This window comes from Muntiacus reevesi, chromosome 18, assembly GCF_963930625.1.
Source record: "Muntiacus reevesi chromosome 18, mMunRee1.1, whole genome shotgun sequence".
Classification (NCBI taxonomy): domain Eukaryota; kingdom Metazoa; phylum Chordata; class Mammalia; order Artiodactyla; family Cervidae; genus Muntiacus; species Muntiacus reevesi.
The window spans coordinates 54,269,979-54,290,933 of NC_089266.1; the positions used below are offsets into that span (position 1 = coordinate 54,269,979).

General features: G+C 52.9%; 1 protein-coding gene across 1 annotated transcript; it reads right to left on the minus strand.

The window, feature by feature from the left end:
* Positions 1–15,058: 15,058 nt before the first annotated feature.
* NOG (noggin) lies at positions 15,059–17,033 on the minus strand. Its single transcript, XM_065909618.1, has one exon. The coding sequence runs from the start codon at positions 16,425–16,427 to the stop codon at positions 15,729–15,731; it is 699 nt and encodes a 232-aa protein (XP_065765690.1). The 5' UTR covers positions 16,428–17,033; the 3' UTR covers positions 15,059–15,728.
* Positions 17,034–20,955: the final 3,922 nt, after the last annotated feature.

Sequence of the window (20,955 nt, forward strand, 5' to 3'; positions counted from 1 at the left end):
TGTGCTGGGCTGTGCGTACTCGCTCAGCTGCATCTGACTCTCTGAGACCCCATGGACTGTAGCCCGCCAGGCACCTCTGTCCATGGGGATTCTCCAGGCAAGAATACCAGAGTGTGTTGCCATGTCCTTCTCCAGGGGATCTACCCAACCCAGGGATCAAACCCAGGTCTCCCACCTTGCAGGCAGATTCTTTACCATCTGAGCCACCAGGTAGACCTGATATAAGGTTTAATTCCTCCACTGTGAAATGGACCTAATCTTTAAGTTCCCTTCAAATTCTAAATGACACGCTTGCCACATCAATTCCACAGGCATAGTATTACCACATTAAATAGTATCTAAAAGGTGTCCAGGATCAGCGGTAGCATGATGGCCAAGGAATCAGACTTGACCTCAGATGTAGAGGTTGTGAACAACCGATTGGTGTTGTCTTACAGACTCAGTTTCCTGGTCTCAAAAAATGGCAGTAATAAAAGGCCTACCTCAGGTAGATGGGAGGACGGAGTGAGACGCTGGGTGTGACGTGGTGTGTAGCCCCTTGCACGCAGGGTAACTGTAGAGGATGGCTCTGAGCAACCTACCTCACTTTACAAGAGCCGTGAGGCCCAGCATCTGAGAGCTGGAGAAAGGTATGCATTCTGTAATTCCAGACTTGCAAGGACGAGGCTCAGATTTTTCATCCAGGGACCTTATCAACCCAAAAGGCTGGAAATAGCAAGCCTCCCTAAATTATAATCTGCCGCAGGGGCTGAAGACTCCAAGCAGCCTCACCAGCACCCTTGCCTGGGGAAGGCTCATCTAGGGGTTTGGGTTCTTTTGCTCTGTCTCCATCCTAGACAGAGGGTTGTTTTATTTGCTTCTTTTTAAAGTGGAGGTTCTCTAACCGTGTCCCCTTTGCTTCCTCCCTTGGGAAAATGTCCCACTGCCTTTTGGGTGAGGCTAGCCGAGTCCTCCGAATGAGTTAGATCTGACCAGTCTTGATCAGCAAGATAAGGGAATGGGAGAAACAGCAACTATGCCACCTCCGCATTGCTGCTGGGGTGTGTTGCCATGGCTACCAAAGGCAGGGAAGCAAAAGAAGCGGAAGAAAAACAAAAGCCGTAATATGTGTATACGTATGTGTCTGTGTGTGACTGCTTGCACATGTATGCAAGAGAGCTGGAGAAAAGGGGAAGGTTAGTCATTTTGGAAGCGAACAGACATTTTAACAACTGGATTGAAATTGTCCAAGGTGCATGAACATTCCCATTCCCTGTGTGAGGTGACCCCCCTCATGATGCCACATGGTCAGAACAGGCCCCGGCATCTTGGCCCCCGTCTCTCCCCTTCTTCTCCCTTGCCATTTGCCTCAACCCTGTAAAATGCTCTTCTGAAGTCGCCACATATGGCAGGCATGGTTCTGGGCACCTGCGTTTCTTACCTGCTTTCATCCTTGCAATACTCCTGCGAGGTAGGGGGTGTTACGCCTATTGTGCGGATGGGGGGCTAAGGAGAACAGCACAACGGCTGTGAAGTCAGACGGTCTGAGTGAGCCCTGGATCTGCCTTCTCACTGTGTAACCTTCGGTTGCTGCTGTGTGTCCCCGTGCTCGCATCTGGAGGCAGTGGTACCAGCCCTTCCCTTAGGGATGGGGATGGTTGGTACAGGCTGTGGCATGCGGTGAGCGCCTAAGATGACTGCTGCTGGCACTGAGTTTTCTCAGGGATGGACAGTGGGGAAGGAAAGAGTTTTTAATTCACTGTGAGTGCACAACCCCTGCCATGAATGGGGGAACCGCATTACCATGGCTTCACCTCTGCTGGGGATGGGGAAAGACTGGCAGGATTGTAGACAGTCGCTTCCTGCATAGCCCAGTTGGTAAAGAATCTGCCTGCAATGCAGGAGACCCTGGTTCGATTCCTGGGTTGGGAAGATCTGCTGGAGAAGGAAGAGGCTACCCATTCCAGTATTCTTGGGCTTCCCTTGTGGCTCAGCTGGTAAAGAATCCACTTGCAGTGTGGGAGACCTGGGTTCGATCCCTGGGTTGGGAAGATCCCCAGAGAAGGGAAAGGCTTCCCACTCCAGTGTTCTGGCCTGGAGAATTCCATGGACTGTATAGTCCATGGGGTCACAAAGAGTTGGACACGACTGAGCGACTTTCATTTTCAAGTCACTTAGTTGTGTCCAACTCTTTGCAAACCCCATGGACTGTAGCCTGCCAGGCTCGTCTGTCCATGGAATTCTTCAGGCCAGAATACTGGAGTGGGTAGCCATTTCCTTCTCCAGGGATCTTCTTGACCCAGGGATCAAGCTCAGGTCTCCAGTGTTGCGGGCAGATTCTTTACCGTCTGAGCCACCAGCTTCTTCAAGTGGGCTGCCCATCCGAAGCTCTGACACTCTAAAACTTAAGCTCTTTCCGCTCATTGTGTTCACCTGGCTGAGATGCTGGGCTGACTTTCCCAACCTGAGGAAGCTCGTGCCTCTGGAGACATTCGGAAGAGGAGCAGTCGTGGCTGGTCTCCGAGACCCAGCCTGTGTCTGGCAGGGAGGAAGGCATGCAGCTCTCAGGGCTCTGGAGACCCTAGAAGGGTCTCCCTGACACTGTGAATGAAGAGGTCTAACTACTGACTGACTGCTTCATTCAGGAACTCAGAAAAAAGATAATTATGTCAAGTGTTTTAAAAAGTGATTTGTGTGGTATGTATAGTCAATGGAATATTACTCAGCTGTAAAAAGGAATGCATTTGAGTTAGTTCTATTGAGGTGGATGATCCTAGAACCTATTACACAGAGTGAAGTGAGTCAGAAAGAGAAAGATAAATAACACATTCTAACACATGTAGACGGAATCTAGAAAAATGGTACTGAAGAATTTATTTACAGGGCAACAGTGGAGAAACAGACAGAGAATAGGCATATGGACACGGGGAGAGGGGAGGAGGCAGTGAGATGTATGGAAAGAGTAACATGGAAACTTACATTGCCATGTATAAAACAGAGAGCCAACAGGAATTTGCTGTATGGCTCAGGAAACTCACACAGAGGCTCTGTTTCAACCTAGAGGGGTGGGATGGGAGGGAGATGGGAGGGAGGGTCAAAAGGGAGGGGATATATGTACACCTATGGCTGATTCATGTTGAGGTTTGACAGAAAACAGCAAAATTCTGTAAAGCAACTATCCTTCAATAAAAAATAAATTAACTTTAAAAAGTGATTTGAATATTGGGAGGATGGTAATATGGCTTATCATGGGTGTCACTAGATTCTAGTCCCAGCTCCAGTGTTAATCAGCTTTGTTAGCTTGGGCAAGCCTCTGCACCTCTCTGGACCTTGGTTTCCCCATCTCTAATGTGAAAGGCCTGGAACAATGGCAGTTACTTGATTTCTCTAATGTCCCTGCCACGCTGGTCTTCTGCGACTCTGACCTCAGTTGCTCCTGGTTTAAATAGGCTTCTGTTCTTCACGGTTGGATCTTCTGTCAAGTCTGCTCCTCACAAGACAGCAGCATTGCAGAACAGCATCCCTATCTGGTGTTCACAGGCTTTTCCAGTGAGATGCCAGTAATCTCTGGGGTTATCTCTCCCCGTTTTCCTTCTCTGTCTGGGTGGGGACAGGCTGAGTGCTCTTTGGAGAAGCACATATTAATAACAGAGACTTGTGTTTGCTCAGGGTTTTAGAGCTTACGAAGGCATTAATATTATCAGTCACACAGCTGGGATGGGGTAAAAAGCTTAGCTTCAACTTCAAAGTCTCTACTTTTAACAACCCACATTACCTATGTCTTCAAAAGATCTCCTTAAGTTGAAGTTGGAATTAACCGATGTTCATTAAACAAACCAACACATTCTGTTTGGATCTGATTTTAAAAGAAAAAGCCAGAACCCCTTCTCATATCCAGTTACTCAGTTACTCATTCACCATATATTTATCAGATGCTTAATATGCGCCAAGCACTCTTTTGGAAAACATGGTTAGAAGGTAGAGTCAAATACAGCAGTTGCCCTCCAAGGGCTTCAAAATCCAGAGGAGCCACGTATGGGTCCATCCCAACTTAAAAGTGCTGGACTAATGAGGTGAGATGCAGTATGCAAAATTGGAAGATCATGGGTTTGGGAGTCTGAATCCTGGTTTTGCATCATGATTTTGCTACTAACAAAGAGTCCACGGGTAGTTTACCAAATCCCTCTGAACCTATCTGTAGTAATACCACTTAGGATCTCTGCTGGAGTGTAAATGATATAGTGCACGTAAAGTGCCTAGGACAGTGCCTGTCACATACGGGCAGTTAATATCTATTTATGCTTATTATTAATCATCGGCACTGTGGGAGGGGAAAGTGTGTCTTGACAATCCCACACTGGCCAAGGGCTGACGAGGTGCTGCGCGGGTTGTGCCCTGAAGGATGAGTAGGTCTTCCCTAGGGGGGAACCGGGTTTGGGGTGATGGGGCAAGTGTGGGGCAGGGGGCATTCCAGGTGGATGGAAAGCATCAAAGGGCTGACAAGTTCAGGCAGCCATGAGTAAGGTGGTGCAACTGGTTGGTGGGGGTGGGGTGGAGCAGAAGATAATGACAGATTATCGTGGAAGGTAAATTGGGGTCATAGACTGTAAAGGACCTTGGGCGCCATGCTAAGGAAGTTAGCCTTGGTTTTACGGTACAGGGGAGGCTCTGGAAGTTTGCAGTGTGTGCTAGGGAAATAGCGATGCAAGTCTCAGTGTTGAAGATGGGACAAGGCTGGAGGTGAAGAAATTGACTGTGAGGGTGTTCAAAGGCCAAGGCGAGAGATGATAAGGGCCTGAGCTATAGCTCATGGGGACGAGAGGACGCATTGAGAGGTGATTCGAGAGGTGCTGTTGAATTCTTTTTTAGAGAGGAGAGGATGCTCACAAGAGGTAGACCAGAGTGATTGTGTGTCTTTTTTGTTTGTTTTGTTTTGACCATATACTTGGGTGAATGGTGGGGACATAACTTAAGAAGGAGAAAACTTATTGGAAGGCTTAGGAATAATGTTAGGGTTCTGCTTTGAACGTGTGTTTGATGTGGTGAAGTCTGGAAGCAGGTTCAGAGCTCAGGAGAAGAGTGTGGTCCAGGGATGCTGGCCACCCCGGTGTGGTAGTCACTGCCCCTTTCTGGCCTCAGCTTCCTCCTTTCCCTGGTGGTGGTCCCAGGTGGACAGACGTTGACCCTTGAGGAGGCCTTGGCCCTGCTGGCTGTGAGCCCTGAAACAAGGTGAGCGTTTCTAGGAGCAAGTCTTGTCTGGCTGATTCCTGCAAATAACTAGAAAAGAGGAATTTCTAGAATTCAAAGAAATTAGGGTGAATTCACTTGGGCTGAGTTCCTGTCTTGGTTTGTATAAAACAAATTCCCTGGTTTCCCAATTTCCCTTCACCCCGACATAACCCTTTTTCTCTCAACTTTGCCTTTGGCCACGGGTTTTCCTCCTCACCCACTCTTTGGCCTATAATAGTAACAAAAACAACTGGCCCTAAATATGCAGCCTTTTCAGAGAAAAGAGGAACCCACTGATTCTTTCCTCCAGGTGTGGACTGTGCAGAGCTGAAGACTTGGGAAAGGAGCTGGTCGCTGGCTCTGCGTGGTAGGACGTTCACCTTTTCTCCTGACTCAGAAGGGTGCTGCTCCGGCCCTGAGATTGGCCAGACGGAAAGGGGACTGTCATTGACTGGGTTCCTGCACCTCACCTGGAACTACCTGCATGGAACCCACTAGAACATCCCAACACCCCAGAAAGGTGGATATTATGCCCACTTTAGATATGTGGAAAGTAAATCTCAGGGAAGTCAAGTGTCATAACCGAGGCCCACACACAACTCAGGGCCATAGACCAAGACTCAAACTCAGGCTGGTATTCACTCCCAAATCCAAGGTTCCCTCCCTGCCCCCACATCAAGCTCCATTCTCAGGCAGAAAGGTTTTTGCCTCCAGGGCGAGTTATTCTTCAAGCCTCAGTTTCCTTATCTTTAAAACGATAATAAAAATTCTGGCTGTGCGCCCCTGTGCGGTCTGAAAGAGATAATGGATGTGAAAGTGGTTTTAAACTGTAAAGCATTAGGTCTGAGTCAGTCATTGTGTAATGTTCTTATTCCCTGGGCAGGGAAAGATCAAGTTTTAACTGTCCAGCAGATAAGACAATCTGTCCGATTTTTAAGGATTTCGGATATGGGGAAAGGTGACTTTTCCACCCATGACTGGTGAGTCTTGAAATTTTCTCCAGGGAACCCCTCATTGCTATGTAGCTCCTGATGGAAACTGTATTTTGGGGGTGGAGCTCCTTTTATTTGAAGTGTCCTCGATTTGGTAAAAGAGTGTATCTGGCAACTTATCCTTCCCCACATCCTCCAGTGAGCAGAGATCTTGGGCGTCAGTAGCCTGGGAGTCGCTGTAATCCCCAGAACTGATAGCGTCATCTGAACAGTCCTGGCTCCTGACTCTATATCACACATTGGGGCACATTCTTAAATTTTCCCTGGCTCACTATTTAACTGGAGATGGACTTTGAGCTCTGGTATCCTCAGAGCCCCAGACAGAACATGGCTGATACCAGGAAGCTGATCAGTTACCGCTTCTTTATTTATTCGGTGTGATCATTTATCCCTATGTATATAGGGATACACAACCAGAGATGTCGCCCAATGAGATCGCCACATGCCGCCACGCAGTGCAGCCCCCGCTCGCCATGACGAGCGAGAAGCCCGCACGCCCCAGCGAAGATTCAATGCAGCCAGAAAAAGAGATAAACAAAATTATGTTAAAAAAAACAACCAACTCCCAATTGTGACATATCCTGTGATGAAAAAGGCCTGAGAGCTGAGGGAGCGTGGAGAGAAGGCCCTGACCTGCTCGCTGCAGGAAGGGGCTCTAAAGGGCAGGGCGGTGGTTAGGGGTGCTGGTAGCAGAGAGAGCACCCCCGGGGCTGAAGGGGCAGCAGCCGAGCTCGGTGTGAGCGAACCCGCGGGAGAGACTGTGTGCCTGGGGCCCAGAGGCAGGGGCGGGGGCCTCGGCCTGGGAAGGACTGTGGCCTTTATCCCCGAGAGTGGGGAGAAGCCACTGAGAAGGTTTCAGCAGGGGAGTGACAAGACCACATGTGTGTCTTAAGGTCACTTGGGCAACAGCGTGGAGAATGGATTGGAGCTGGGCGAGCGTGGAATCAGGGAGACTGGCTGGGATTATGAACTCAGAGATCCCAAAACCCCTCTGCGTGCCCCCGGCAGAGAGCTGAGTGCGGTTTGGATCTTGGAGCCACCGCCGGCGAGTGTGCAAGGTCGCCAAAGTCACGAAGCTTCCTGTTCCCCCAGGCTCCCACATCTGTAAAATGGGGGAAGGACGACTTCCCTTGCCTGACTAATCTTTCCCCCTTAATTCCATAAGTTGAATACCAGTTGGGAATCCTTTGCAACACAGGCTGGGAAGAGGCTGCCAAAACCAGCCACTGCGGGGCCTGTTTGCCTTGGCAGGTGTGGACCACCTGATCGTCCTTACGCACGTTCCGTAGACCAGCTGTGTGGCCGCAGATGTGTGGTTAGTCTCCTGAGCCCAGCTCCAGGCAGAGAGAAGTAACAGCAGCCGGATGTCCCGTTACTGATGGAGAAGGAAATGGCAACCCAACTTCTTGCCTGGAGAATCCCGTGGACAGACGAGCCTGGTGGACTGCTGTCCATAGGGTCGCACAGGGTCGGACACGATGGAAGTGACTTAGCATGTATTCATGCATTGGAGAGGGAAATGGCAACCCGCTCCGGTATTCGTGCCTGGAGAATCCCAGGGACAGAGGAGCCTGGTGGGCTGCCGTCTATGGGATCACACAGAGTCGGACACGACTGAAGCGGCTTAGTAGCAGCAGCAGCGGTCCTGTTACTGATGGCCCCAGCTCGTCCTGCTGCTAACACCTGGAACGAGTCTCGTGAGCATCCATCCTTTCCTCCACTTCTGTGAGCTTCAGCTCGCCTATCAGTGAAACAAGCCTATGCACATCGATCCTTCCAGGCGGTACCTGTGACGTGCTGCTATAGGGTAGGCCCTGGGTAGGCTCTGGGGACACAAGATAGACCTATGTCCTTCCCTTGGTTCACATCTCATTGCACATAAAGCTATGTATATGAAAATACTCTTAAAATTCTAATACTGTTTGTACTTGGAACAACTGTAAAGGGAGGGTTGAGCTAGAAATCTGGAAATTCTGCTTCTGACCCCAGTTCTCTTCCAAGGGAACTAGACCTGAAACACACGTCCACTGACCTTGAGTTGACAGGCCTGTGTCTGCAGTCGGATGGAGTTTATATGTTGTAATTCTATCTGTCCTTGAAATCTGGATCCCCTTCCCAAATTCTGTACCTGGCTTCCTTTAGCACTTCCTGTTTTCTTAAAGACGCAACATTTGCTTTTGACTCTCAGTCCCCTCCTTATACTGAGTCCAGGGATCTCAAATGCATGCCGCCTGCAGTGGCTCTGTAGGGAAAACGGACGAGTGATGCATGCATGGGGAAAGCTGGGGGCTGTGGCAAAAGAAGGGGGTTGTGCAGTTTGAAGGGGAGAGCTTCCTTTCAGCTCCAGAAAAAGATTCTTTTATTCAAAGAGGCGGGCTGGATCTAATTTCCGTTCTCCTTTAAAACGTCTCGGTTTTGTCCTTTTCTTTCCCCCCGCCCCCCATCACACCGTCCTCCAGAGCCAGAGGACAGTAGCAGTCTCATGCGTGGTCTTCCAGCCAACCGTTTTACCTTTCTGATCCCTTTTTACCAAACCTAAGCCGGAATCTTCCCACCTCCTCCCTTCTTCAAGAAACGACACTGACTCCCTGGAGATGCCAAGTCAATTCACTGCACTTTACCTAGGATTGACTGAACACTCACCAGGACAGGTAAGGTATTGGATGCTGTGGAGACCAAAAGCATGAGTTACAATCAACAATTCAGTCACTTAAAAATCGCATGGACTGGGAGAGTGTTCAACCTTTGTGTACCGACCTTAGAGTCTGATGAAAATGACAGACCCCACTCCCAGAAAAAAACACAATACAAATAGGTAACTGCAAGTCATAGATACTAACTACAAACTGCGATGCATCCTGTGAAGAAAAGGTCCTGAGAGCCAGCAGAGGATGAATGGAGGGGCCTGACCTGCGTCCCAACCTGGACATCCCTCTTCTAAGCACCAGAGGTTAAGAACCACCTTCCTTAAGAACGGGCGGCGCTCAGGGCTTAGTGTGATGTAGAGAAGGGGGATGGTTCTTGCCAGGGAAGCCCTAATGCAGGAGACACAATGTCCCTTTGAAATCAGAGTCCTGGATTTGAGCTTCCACCTGCTGGAGGTGTGCCCTTGGGCCAGTCTCGTGACCTTTCTGAGCCTCACCTTCCTCATCTGTATAAGGGCAGTAAATGCTCCTCCTTTCAGGGAGAGAATGAAATAACCAAGGCGAAGCGCGGGCCGGCAGCGTCACTCAGAGTGTCGGGACCTTCTTTGCTCCTTGGCCTCTCCCAGGTTTGCCTATGCTCCTTTCTTCATGTCACCCCCAAATGCAAGTCCCTTTGGTGCTATCCGGACCCATCTGTCCGCTGGGGGAAATCCTATTGCCCCCCAAGCCCAGAATGCTTGTTTATCCCTGCCCTCTTTTTTCGCTCTGTCCTTACTGTTCATTCATTCATTCACTCACTCATCTCGATGAGAGACTGATTCTCCAGGCTTCTCAGATTCCTCCCTCTTCTGGACAAGCCTGGAATCTGTGTGTGTGTGCGCACACGCGCGCGCGCGCGTGTGTGTGTGTGTGTGTGTGTGTGTGCACGTATGTGTGTGTAGGAGAGGGGTGGGGTGGGAGGAAGTGCTTCCATCTTAGATTCCTTTTCTGTGCCTGGTCCCTCGCAGGCCAGACACATCAGGTCTTTCTGGCCTTCCTCTGAGTCCTCACATCTAATCAGCCACCAAGTCCTCTCCAGGCCTCTGGCAAATGATCTTTTTGTTCATCGGCATTGCTCTTCCTCAGGTATCAACGCTCAACTGATGTTTTTCTGGACCTTGGCAAGCTCCCCCTTAATGAATTTTCCAAGCTGTTATCCCATTTCCAATCCATCCTGGACACAGGCACCAAACTTAATTTGAAAATGACAGTCTCTTTTCATCTCTGTGTCTGGGGCATACAACACAGAGCTTAGCTGATAGAAAGTGACTATGGTAGATTAAAGACGGCCCCGGATTCTTTGCTATTGTTTCTATTGAGCGGTGATGTCTAATTCCCTTCGCTTGGAATCTGTGCTGGTCTTAAACACTTGCTTACCATAGACTGCGGCAGAAACAAGGTCCTGGGACTTTTGAGACAATTTGGTAAGAAGTCTTGCAGCTTCCATTTAGATCTCTTGGAACACCTTCTCGTAGAGCCATGGGCTACCTACCATGTACAAAGTCCAATTGTTCTGAAGCCACCGGGTTTTCTGTGAGAAAACCCAAGCCACATGGAGAAGTCACTTGTAGGAGGGCTGCTCAGCAGGTCAGTGGAGCTCCCAGCCCACAGAGAGGCGAAGTCATTTGGGAGTGGACCCTCCCGCATTCTGCTGACTCCACGAGTATCAGAGATGAACTGCCCAGCTGAGGCCTTCCCGAAGTCCCGACCCACAGAATCATGAGCAAAATAAAATGGTTGTTTGAAGACTGTCGGTTTTGGTGTAGCTCATTACATATCAGTAATAACCAAAATGGGGCTTCCCAGGTGGCACTCGTGGCAAAGAACCTACCCGCCAATGCAGGAGATGCAGGAGACACAGGTTTGGTCCCTGGGTTGGGAAGATCCCCTAGAGAATGGCAACACACTCCAGTATTCTTGCCTGGGGACTCCCCGGTACAGAGGAGCCTGGAGGGCTGCGGGCCATAGGTTTGCAGAGTTGGACACGACTGAAGTGACTTAGCCTGCACACAGTAACCACAACAGTGCTCAAAAACTGCTGAGTGAATAAATAATTCTTTTGCTGCAGGGTGCTAATAGTGTCATTGCCCTGTTCGAGAGCTCTTCGTGGCTCCCTATTGCCTGAGTAATAGCGTTTTGTGCCTTTAGTTGGCATTCAAGGTTCTTCATCATTAGGCTTCAGCCTGCTTTTCAGACCTTACTGTCTGCTCTCGCTTGGGGTGGATCCATCCTATAGTGAAGTTTGCTTGAGCTGTTTCCCAAACATGCAAACACTTTTCCAGTGATATGTCTTTGCTTATGTAGGTTGCCTTCTCCACCTAAATGCCCTTTCCTCTCGTCGCCTCACCTCAGGAGGACAGCAATCAATTGTCCTTAGGAGTCAGACGCCTCCTCTGGTTGCCCAGGCCAGCAGGGAGTCCTCCTCCTCTTTCTGGCCCAGGTTTGTTTGCTGGCTTGTTTAGCTCCTCTTCCAGCACGCACATGCCCTGTTCTTTCTTAACCTCCTCTCCTGCATTGTAAGCTCCTTGTTTTGGGGAGGGGGTGCGTGAGAGAGGTCCTGGCACCTCACAGGGTACACAAAAATGTCGTGTGTGGCGTCCCAGGCATGGATCCTCGCAGAGCGTGAGTCGAGCCTGGACAGTGCGTAATGTGGCACGGGGGTCTTCCAAGTCAGGTGGATGTGTGCTGGAATGGGGGAGGGGTATTTAGGAGCAGTGTAGGCTTTAGCATAAGCTCAGAGTTTTGAGCCATAACGGTGCCACTGACTGTATCACTTTGGGTGAAACGCTTCAACTTTCTGAGCTCCAATTTCCTTATTTGGAAACTAAAGACTTCGGATGAGAATGTGTATAAAGGGCCTAGCTCGGCTCTTGGCACATGGCAAGCCATTAATAACTGTTTGCTGAACAGATGCGACAGGGTGGTTGATCACCTTCCTGATGATCAGTTACAATTATGGCAAGATGGGAGAGAACGCTCTCACACCCCTCCCCCACCAATAAATAAAAATTGAGGGGGGTGGGGAGAGAACAGTGAAGAGGCACCAAGGAGACTCAGTCACCCTCAGCTATACTAATCTGTGTGATCTTCAGCAAGCCCCCCTGAGGTCTCAGCCTTCTCATCTGTATATCGAGGGGTGGGCATTGGAATCTAAGCTCCCCTCCAGCTTGGGCATTCCAAGAGCATTAAAGAAAAAGGATGAATCACCCCTTCAAAATACCAGTATGGGCTGGGCCCTCTGCCTGCTGTCCACGTCCAGCACAGCTAAGAGCTCTTAATGCACAGCCAGCCTCCCCCTGCAGCTGCCACCAAACTTCAAGCCCCTTTCCCAGGAGTCTCAGAAGCAAGACTGATAATGGACCCCTGGCCTTCTCCATCTCAACAGGGAACCAGATCCCATTCCCAGACTCCAGGGGCCAGAGGGCCCTCCCCTAAGGGGGCTGGCTTTCCGTGGACATTTGGCCTCCGTGTGCGTGTGCGTCAAGTGTGGGGGTGCTGGAAGGGCGGAAGGAAGGGGAAAAAGGGAGGAGTTGAAAACAGAAGAGGGTTGATGAGTGAATTGGGGCAATTGGGGCAGGAGGACTAGGGTGCTGGGAAACCTTGCCATTCTCTTCCAGGATTTTGAAAGAAGTAGAAGTGTTTGTATCAGTAATAGTGACAAATCTCCATTCTGGGGGGGTGTGGTCCCTCAGCAGCTGCATAAATTCACAGACACGGGCTGTCAAAGCCTCAGAAGACACCGAGATCAATTTTCCTTCTTACAGGAGGTAGACACGAGGTGACCGCAGAGGACAGTTTCTGGCCTCTCTGCCCAGAGCTCTCTACTCCTTTCCGCGTTGATGCTATTATTAGTATTATCAACATTAATAATAATGGAGACGTAACCGGCTGTGCCTCAGTCACGAGGTTCCAGGAACCAGCGCCGCCTTCGCTCTCTTGTGGGGCTGGCTGGGTTCTGCTGGATCTTCTCTGCTGGTCCGGAACCGCTGCGGGTCTGCCCTTTGGGTCTGTCTGTCCAGGGGTCTGTCTACTGCTGGTCACGTCTGCAGCCCGGGTCCTCCTAGCTCCCGCGGACTCCCGCTCTGAAAGCCGAGAAGCTCGCCGGCTGCGAGCGGGTTTTCCAAGTGGGCAGGGGTGGGGAGGAGGGGCGGGCGGGCCTGCGGGCGGAGGGAGGAGGGGGCGTCGCGAGGGGAAGACCTCGCATTGTAATCCAATGACATTGCCAACGTGGGGGCGGGGGCGCCGGCCTCGGCGCGCTCTCCGAGTTTTGGCTGCCCGCCCAGCTGGGAATAACTCTCTTCGCATAATTCGCGTGTTTACCAGGCATGAAAATTCTTGCTTTCGGCTCCCCCCGCCCCGTAAGCCCCCTCCCCTTCCCCCCCGCCCCACCACCCCCGCCCTGTGCAAGAGAGATTCTGTCTAAAAAAATATTGGCCCGGGGCACAGAAAGTTTTGCATAAATTCATAAGTGATGAATGGCTGATTTTAACATTATTTGGGTATTTGTCAGAACTTAACAAATATACATGGGGACGGCGGTTCATAAACTTAAACATCTCAATATCCCCTTTCTTCTGGAAATAAATTACGTTTGTTTGCCGGGCTTGGAGTCTTAAGGTAGCCGACATTAGGAATATTTTAAAAGCCATCATCCATCGAGCATGTCTCCCAGGCGCCAGGAAGATTAAATGAAAGAATCATAAGATGGAGGTCTTTAACTTTTAATCCTTTTACAATGAAGCCTCAGATAGTCGCGGGGGCAGGGTGCCCTCTCTGGGGGGAATAATGCCGTTATTCCTCTGCTCTCGGTTAATGAATACCCTAACGTCTGTCCCACGGCTGACGGAGGCAGCGCCGGGGAGGGGGTCCGGCTCCCGAGCCAGGCTATTGAAACTAGGAGCCACCGAGGCTGCGTCGGGAGGGAAGAAAGCGCCCGGCTGGAGGGACGGGGCGGGCGGGGCCGGGGGCTCGGCGGCTGCGCCGGGGACCAGCGCAGGTTTGAAATAATTAGCATAGATTCTCCGGGACTCCGGCCTGGGGGGCGGGACGCCGGGAGGGCGGCGCGGGGAGGTGGCCAGGGGGTGGGGAGAGAGCACAGGAGAGCGACTTCGGAGTCCAAGATAAATAAAAGGAGTGCTGAGCGGTGTCAGGAAGCCGGCCCACGTGGAGCGGCGCGGATGGGCGCCACCGCGGGCTGAGGCGCAGGGACGCGCGCGGGTCCCGGGCCGGCCTCGGGACGCTGGCTTCTCGAGGGGTGGAGTGGGGGGCATTTTTTGCACGTCCCTTTAAGAGGTCACAGGTCTGTTACCCCTTATGGAATCCACACGCTCAAAGATCTGACTCCGATTTCGCCCCCCTCTCCCATCCCCACGTGGAATAAGTGTCCAGAGGGGGGCACGCCCGGTGCCCAGCTGTAGGTCCCCGGGGGTGACGTTTTTTCACCCAAATTCGGACTCCTCTGAGCTCTCCTTAGGTCTCAGGGAAGGGAGGAGGAGGTGTGTCAAATCTCCCAGCTATTCCCAGCAATTCTGGCCGAGGGCCTGGATTTCGGGGCCTCAGACCTGCAGGACCCCTGAGGCTGTGAGTGTCGATTCCAAGGGATCGCCTCCCCATAGCTTCCGGGAGTGCAAAGGGTTAACGCGGGCGGGTTGTTGGGGGGGGGGGGGGGAGCTGTGTGCGAAGCGGGAGGGGTGGCGGGATCTGGGTGGGCGCGCTCTGATCTCCCTCCTCCACCCCCCCATTCCTCGGGGGTCAAGTTTCAGCGGCACTCCGCCCCCAGGGTAGGTGTGAAAGACACGTGTCCCCATTGTGAAGGGCCTGTCAGGCGGGACAAAGCGGCCGCCCACCCTCCCCCCCACCCCCGCCCCTCGGCCCAGCCTGGGGTCAGCTCCAGGGGGCCGGCTGGGTGTCGAGGTCACGATGGGCCCGAGCTTTGGTGACATAGGGAGAAAAGGCTGGGAGACTGGGCGGAGGCCACGTGATGCTCAAGTGAGGAGTTTGAGAATAGCACCCCCCCCAATGAAAAACTGAGCGGTCACTTCCATCACCCCAGAAGAAGGGATGAGCCCCTTCTCCCAACAGGCAGAGTAAGCACAGCGGCGCCCCCTACCCGCCCCCCCACCCCCAACCCCCCATCAATCACCAACACAGAGAATCGCAGTGTGGAGCGCAGTCGGTTTTAGTGGTTTTCTTTAATCCTGCTCTGCACTTCTTTCTCATTTACTACACGGGATATTATAAAGAATAAATAGCAGATACTCTTAATTTACAATGATTAGTCATTCCATTTGTTCTCTATATTTACAATAACTGTAAAATAACATTGAACTCTATAGCTTCTTCGAGGTCCAAGGAAAACCAAAACACTTTCCGAAGAATGGAAAATAGCTTTTTAAAAGTCCCTCTACAAAAGTTCTCCCCTCTCTTTGTACTTTAAGAAAAAATAACTTTCCCCCCCACCCCTGCTTCGCCATGCGAAGGGCACTGTAATATAAATAGCAGGCTAACATTATTAGCAACAACCAGAATAAGTCTCTCTTTTCTCTGTTCGTTTTTTCCTTTTGCTTAAAAATTTTTTAAAAATACAGTAGAAGCCGGTAACTTTTAACGTATAATACTGACCTTTTAATAAGTAAATTAAAACTGGGACCGTATATACACACAGATATACATTCCTACACAGTTAAACAGTGCATTACATGAACCAGAAAGCTAGGTCTCTGTAGCAAAAAAAAAAAAAAAAAAAAAAGTTCATTGGATCCCCTCGCGAGAGGGTGGTGGACCGTGCGGGGGGCGTCGGTGGGGATCGATCAAGTGTCCGGGTGCGGGCGGGGGGCCCTGAGTTCTAGCATGAGCACTTGCACTCGGAAATGATGGGGTACTGGATGGGAATCCAGCCGCAGCGCTGGCCCCCGCGCCGCTGACAGCGCCACCGCAGCACGGTGAGGTGCACGGACTTGGACGGCTTGCACACCATGCCCTCGGGCACGGAGCACGAGCGCTTGCTGAAGCAGCTGCCCACCTTCACGTAGCGCGGCCAGAAGCGGCTGCCCAGGTCGTTCCAGGCGTACAGCACCGGGCAGAAGGTCTGCGACCACAGCCACATCTGTAACTTCCTCCGCAGCTTCTTGCTCAGGCGCTGCTTCTTGCCCGGGGCCAAGCCCTCGGAGAACTCCAGGGCTTTGATCTCGCTCGGCATGGCCCCCGACGGCCGCTGCCGCAGCAGCTGGTCCAGCTCGGCCAGGTCCTCGGCGCCCCCGGCCGCCACCCCGCCCCCGCCCGGCCGGTCCTCGGGGGGCGAGGTGGCCATGAAGCCCGGGTCGTAGTGGCCCCCGAGCAGCGAGCGCAGCAGCGTCTCGTTCAGATCCTTCTCCTTGGGGTCAAAGATAGGGTCCGGGTGTTCGATGAGGTCCACCAGAGGCAGGTTGTCGCTGGGAGCCGGGCGGATGTGGAGATAGTGCTGGCCGCCGGCCGGTGCCACCCGCAGCCCCAGGACCACCACCAGGGCGTAGAGGGTGACCCCCAGACTGGGGCAGCGCTCCATGCCTCCGGCGCGCGCCCGGGGCTGCTGCTTCGTCCCGCGTCCCCGGAGGAGAGCACGCCGAGCCCGCGGCGCCGCCGCGCTCCCCCGTCTCTCCGGAGGCGGCTCACCCGAGGCTGGGCAGGCGCAGGGCCGGCAGCATGAGTCGCCCGCAGAGCCCTTCGCGCGGCGCCGGCTCCCACCCGGGCGGAAAGGAGGCGCGCAAGCGGGCCGCCACTCTCCTCCCGGCTCTACGCGGGCAGGCGGCCGCGGCGGGGCATCCGAAACCACTCCAGGGCGACCGCGGGCGCGGGGGGCGCCGGCTGCTCGCTGCCTTCCCGGGCCGGCGGCGGCGCGGGGCGCGTGGACTGGCCGCTCTCCCCGCCTCCTTCTCCCGCGGCTCGGCGTCCGGCCGCTCGGGGCAGCGCCGCGGCTCGGGCCGGTCCTCGGGGCACTTCCCTCCGCCCGCTCGGGGCTCGGCGGCCGGCTCTGCCCGGCGGACTCCAGCGGCGGCGGCGGCGGCGGCGGCGGCGGCGGCGTCCGCGCACGTTGGCACCGGTTTGTCTGTCTCGCAGGGTCCAAGCCTTTAAATTTCCTGCACTTTCAGCTCCATCACCATGGAAACCACTGACTCTCTCGGCGTTGCCCCCTCCCCCTTCTTCCCCCCAAACAACAACCCCACCCCCCACTTCTCCACCCCCGAGGAGCCGGAGCCGCACAGGCTCCGGGGGAAGCCGCCTGCACTCGCCGCGGAGGCGGCGGCGGCAGCTTCGAAAGCGCCCGGGCTGTGCCCCGCCGGACCCAGATGCCCCGGGAAGCCGACAGCCCGGCTGCCCGCCGGAGCTCACAGGCGGCGGCGGCGGCGGCGGTGGCGCTTGGCAGGTCTCCGCGCAATTTTCTCTCTCCCCCACCACCCACCCCCCTTCTCCTCCTCCGGCAAAATGCACCGCCCCCCTCCTTTCTCCTGGAGCAATGCAACTGGGGCTCTAGGCGCCCCGCCAGGGCCAGTCCCGGGGAAGGCTCGCGGCTGCGCTGGAGCCGGGCTGGAGGGTGCAGGGCCGGTTTTGGGGGGTGGTCGAGGCGGGGGTGGGAAGATCCTCACTAGCTGGGTACTCTGCCCCGGGAGGGGAGCTGCGGGGCGGTGCTGGGGGCTCGCTTCTCGGTGCAGTTCGGTGCAAGGAATGTCTCCATGTGCAGGGAGCTTTTTCCCCGGGCGCGTCTCGCCTTCTTCTCCTCTCCCGGGCTCGGGCTAAGTCCCCTCCCCCTCCCCCCAACGCGCGCGCACAGACACACACACACACACACTCACACACAGACAGACAGACAGACACACACACACTTTGCGCCGGAGGACTCCAGGAGCCGCAGCGTTGCGCAGCGTGATGCAATTCCTAGGAAGCCTCCGGCCCGTGTGTTCCCCGGGCCCTCAAGAGGGGTCGGCTCCTCACCCTCCCCGTCCCCTCGGCCGGGCCTGCACCCTGAGTGGCCGAGCTGGAGGGGCGCGTCCTGCTTCAGGGGCTCCCCTCGCCCGCCCAGCTCCGCGCGGCCGCCGCTCGGCTCCCTGGGGGCGGCGCGCCCTCTGCCGGCCCGCGGCGCTCCCTGCACCCGGCGCTGGAGGGGGGGCCACAGAGGTGGGTTTGTCTGCGGTCCACTTGACCCGACTGGGTTTGTTTCAGTGTCCGCGTCGTTGTGTGGACGTGGGCGTGCTGATGTGCGTGTGTGTGCGTGCGCGCTGACGAGTGAGTCTGCTGCGTACTTCCGAAGAGGAACTGGCGGCAGGGCACCTGAATCCTGGCCGGGGTCCGCCCCGATGTCCACCCTGATGGGGCTGTGTTAACCTCGGAAGAGCCACCTTACTTTCTGCGTTAGCGACATAACCACATGACTCTTCCGGATCTACCTTTCCATGGTTCTGAATAAACCTCCATGATGCTTTCTCTTCCAGGACCAGTCTGTCTCTGATGGGAGGTGGATATTGAAATGACACTTCCGGTCATTTTTCCTTGAATGAGGGGCTGAATCGAAGCTTAAACACTCAAACTCAGTTTCCTTTGAGGGGCTGTGATTGGAGTCTGGAAAAAGCTGGAGAACAGAGACTCGGCGTGGAAGACTCAAGCATTCACAGCGTTCCACAGAGTGGAGTTAGAAGTCTCGTTTTGACAGCCTGAATCACTCCAGTTCCTTTCCCCAAAGACCTGTTTTTTTCCTTTCAACCTTTGCAGCTTCCCTCCCACCCCACCCCACCCCACCCCCACGAAACACACACAGAAGTTTATCATCTAAGGAAATACACTTTGTTCCGAGGCACAGTATTTCTGGAAAACCCCAGCAACTGGGAGGGATGGCTAGTTTCAGCTGAAATCAGTTCCTTAAACTTTCAGGTCTAGACAGTATCTAGAATTAGACAATCAAGGTACTGCCTACAAGGAAATCTTGCTTTGAGGAATACAGGAGATAAGAACAACTAACTGGTTGCTTGAATTGCATTGATTCGGAAATAATATGGGACGAGAACCTTGCACACAGTAGGCTCTTAAACAGCACTCCTTTCTTTTTGATGTGCTTGAGGGGGCTTGGCACTGGTTTGTTTTCTTAGGAAGATTAAATGTTCCAGAACAGTTCTGCCACTGCTGTGAATTAACTAAGAGAATAATTTTTCAGTAAAGAGTTCAAAAGGTTAAATTCTAGCCCAGCTCTCCCGAGATGGCGGGTTCCAGTTAGTGACATTTTCTTGTGCTGTCTTCTCTTCCATTGATCTCCTCTCCTTTCCTTCAGATCACCTGTTTTTGTTTGAAAAGCAGCCCAGATCCTTCAGTCCTTTATTTAGGTCGGGTAGAATGAAAACAAACCATGTCAGACAATAGACTGGGTGACCTGTTTATAGAATGTCCACTGGGTGAAGACTGGGCCGGGGCCGGGGTGGGGGGGGGCGGTGGACACAAAGGAGAAAGAAGTCACAGTCTATTGCTCCCTTCCGAGATGTTTGCAGTCCAGTGAAGGGGGATATGGTAAGTGTACGAAGAAAACTTTAGAAGAGTGTGGGAAAAAAATCTCTAAATTCCCCTAAGAGCATAGACCAGTGTTTTGCAATCTTTTAAAAAACTCATGCCCACTTTTGGTAAATATTGCAATTTCATGCTATCTTCTGAATGTTTGAAATTTTATAATACATTATGATGATTCCCTGGTGGCTCAGATGGTAAAGAATCTGCCTGCAATGTGGGAGACCCAGGTTTGATCCCTGGGTCAGGAAGATCCCCTGGAGAAGGAAATGGCAACCCACTCCAGTATTCTTGCCTGGAGAATCCCATGGACAGAGGAGCCTGGCAGACTACAGTCCATGGGGTCACAAAGAGTCGGACATGACTGAGCAACTTCACTTTCACTTTCAAGATGACCCCAAAAATTGAAACAATTGTAAGCTATACTCTGTTCAAACCACACTTCCTCTTCTTCAGTGTGGAGTTCTGAAATGCCCCACTTGGGGCGCCTGCAATCACTTCCCCACTCCCTGCCACACTAGCATAGCCCATATACTTAGGTACTGGGTGAATCTGGGCATGCTGTTTATTAGAAGCTAAGTACTACCAATATCTTAATAGTGAGCTGAACTTTAGCTGGGCTTGGTGAAGGAAAAGGATATATTTATCTGAGTAGATAGAGGAGGAGATTTGAGTTTGCATAAGGAAAGGAAGCACACCATATCAGGGATGGCCAAAAGAGCTGGGGTGTGGGGAATGGGAGAGCAACTGTCATAAACAGAGATGCTCAGCATAAAGACAACCTTCGCAACAGGTGGATCTCAGTTAGAATTCTGGTCCTGCCACTCACCAGCGGGTCTACCTTCTCAACATGGGCATCTTAACTCCAAACTTCCATTTCCTCCTCTGTAGAACGGGGATTACACACACCTCTCACAGCTGTGTTCTGTATCCTCTATAGAGTTAAAGGAGGCTATGCTTAGCTCAGTAACCAGGGCAGGGTATACAGTGGGCAATAGATTTCCAACATATGTTAGTTCTTCTGGGAACCCCACCACCCTTGATTGACCATCTCTGATTTGAGCCAGAGGGGCTTGGTGGGCCTGGGCTTCTGTTGGAATCACCTCCAACACTGTTGGGCCTGCTTTCTGTCCACCCAGCGTGTGCAGCTGAGCTGTTCTCCATGACTCCTGGCCTGCAGGAGCTTAGGGGTGGGGAGCTGGAATTTCTTGGGGGGACTCAACAGCTGACCCATTTCCATGCTTCTGCTGCTCTATTTAAGAAGGAACTTGACAAGGGGGACAAAGTGGGTATATGTATTCAAAAAGAAGCTGTGAGTGGTGGGGAGATTAGCCACAGGAGGGATGGTTATCAGCTCAGTTTGCTGATCAAGGGGAGCAGGCGAACATCAGGGGGGATTGGCCAGGGCCCTGGGTCTTGGCAGCCTATGAGGGAAGAGTCTCATCAACAGCGTGACTGCAAATCCATTCTTGGAGATCTGTGTCCCAAGATTCTATTCCTGCCAAGTGCTCTGGTCAAGGGAGACTGAGGCAGCCTTCTGAACAATGACT

Coding starts and splice junctions, on each gene's coding strand:
- NOG (XM_065909618.1), bottom strand. CDS start 16,427: ATGGAGCGCTGCCCCAGTCTGGGGGTCACCCTCTACGCCCTGGTGGTG.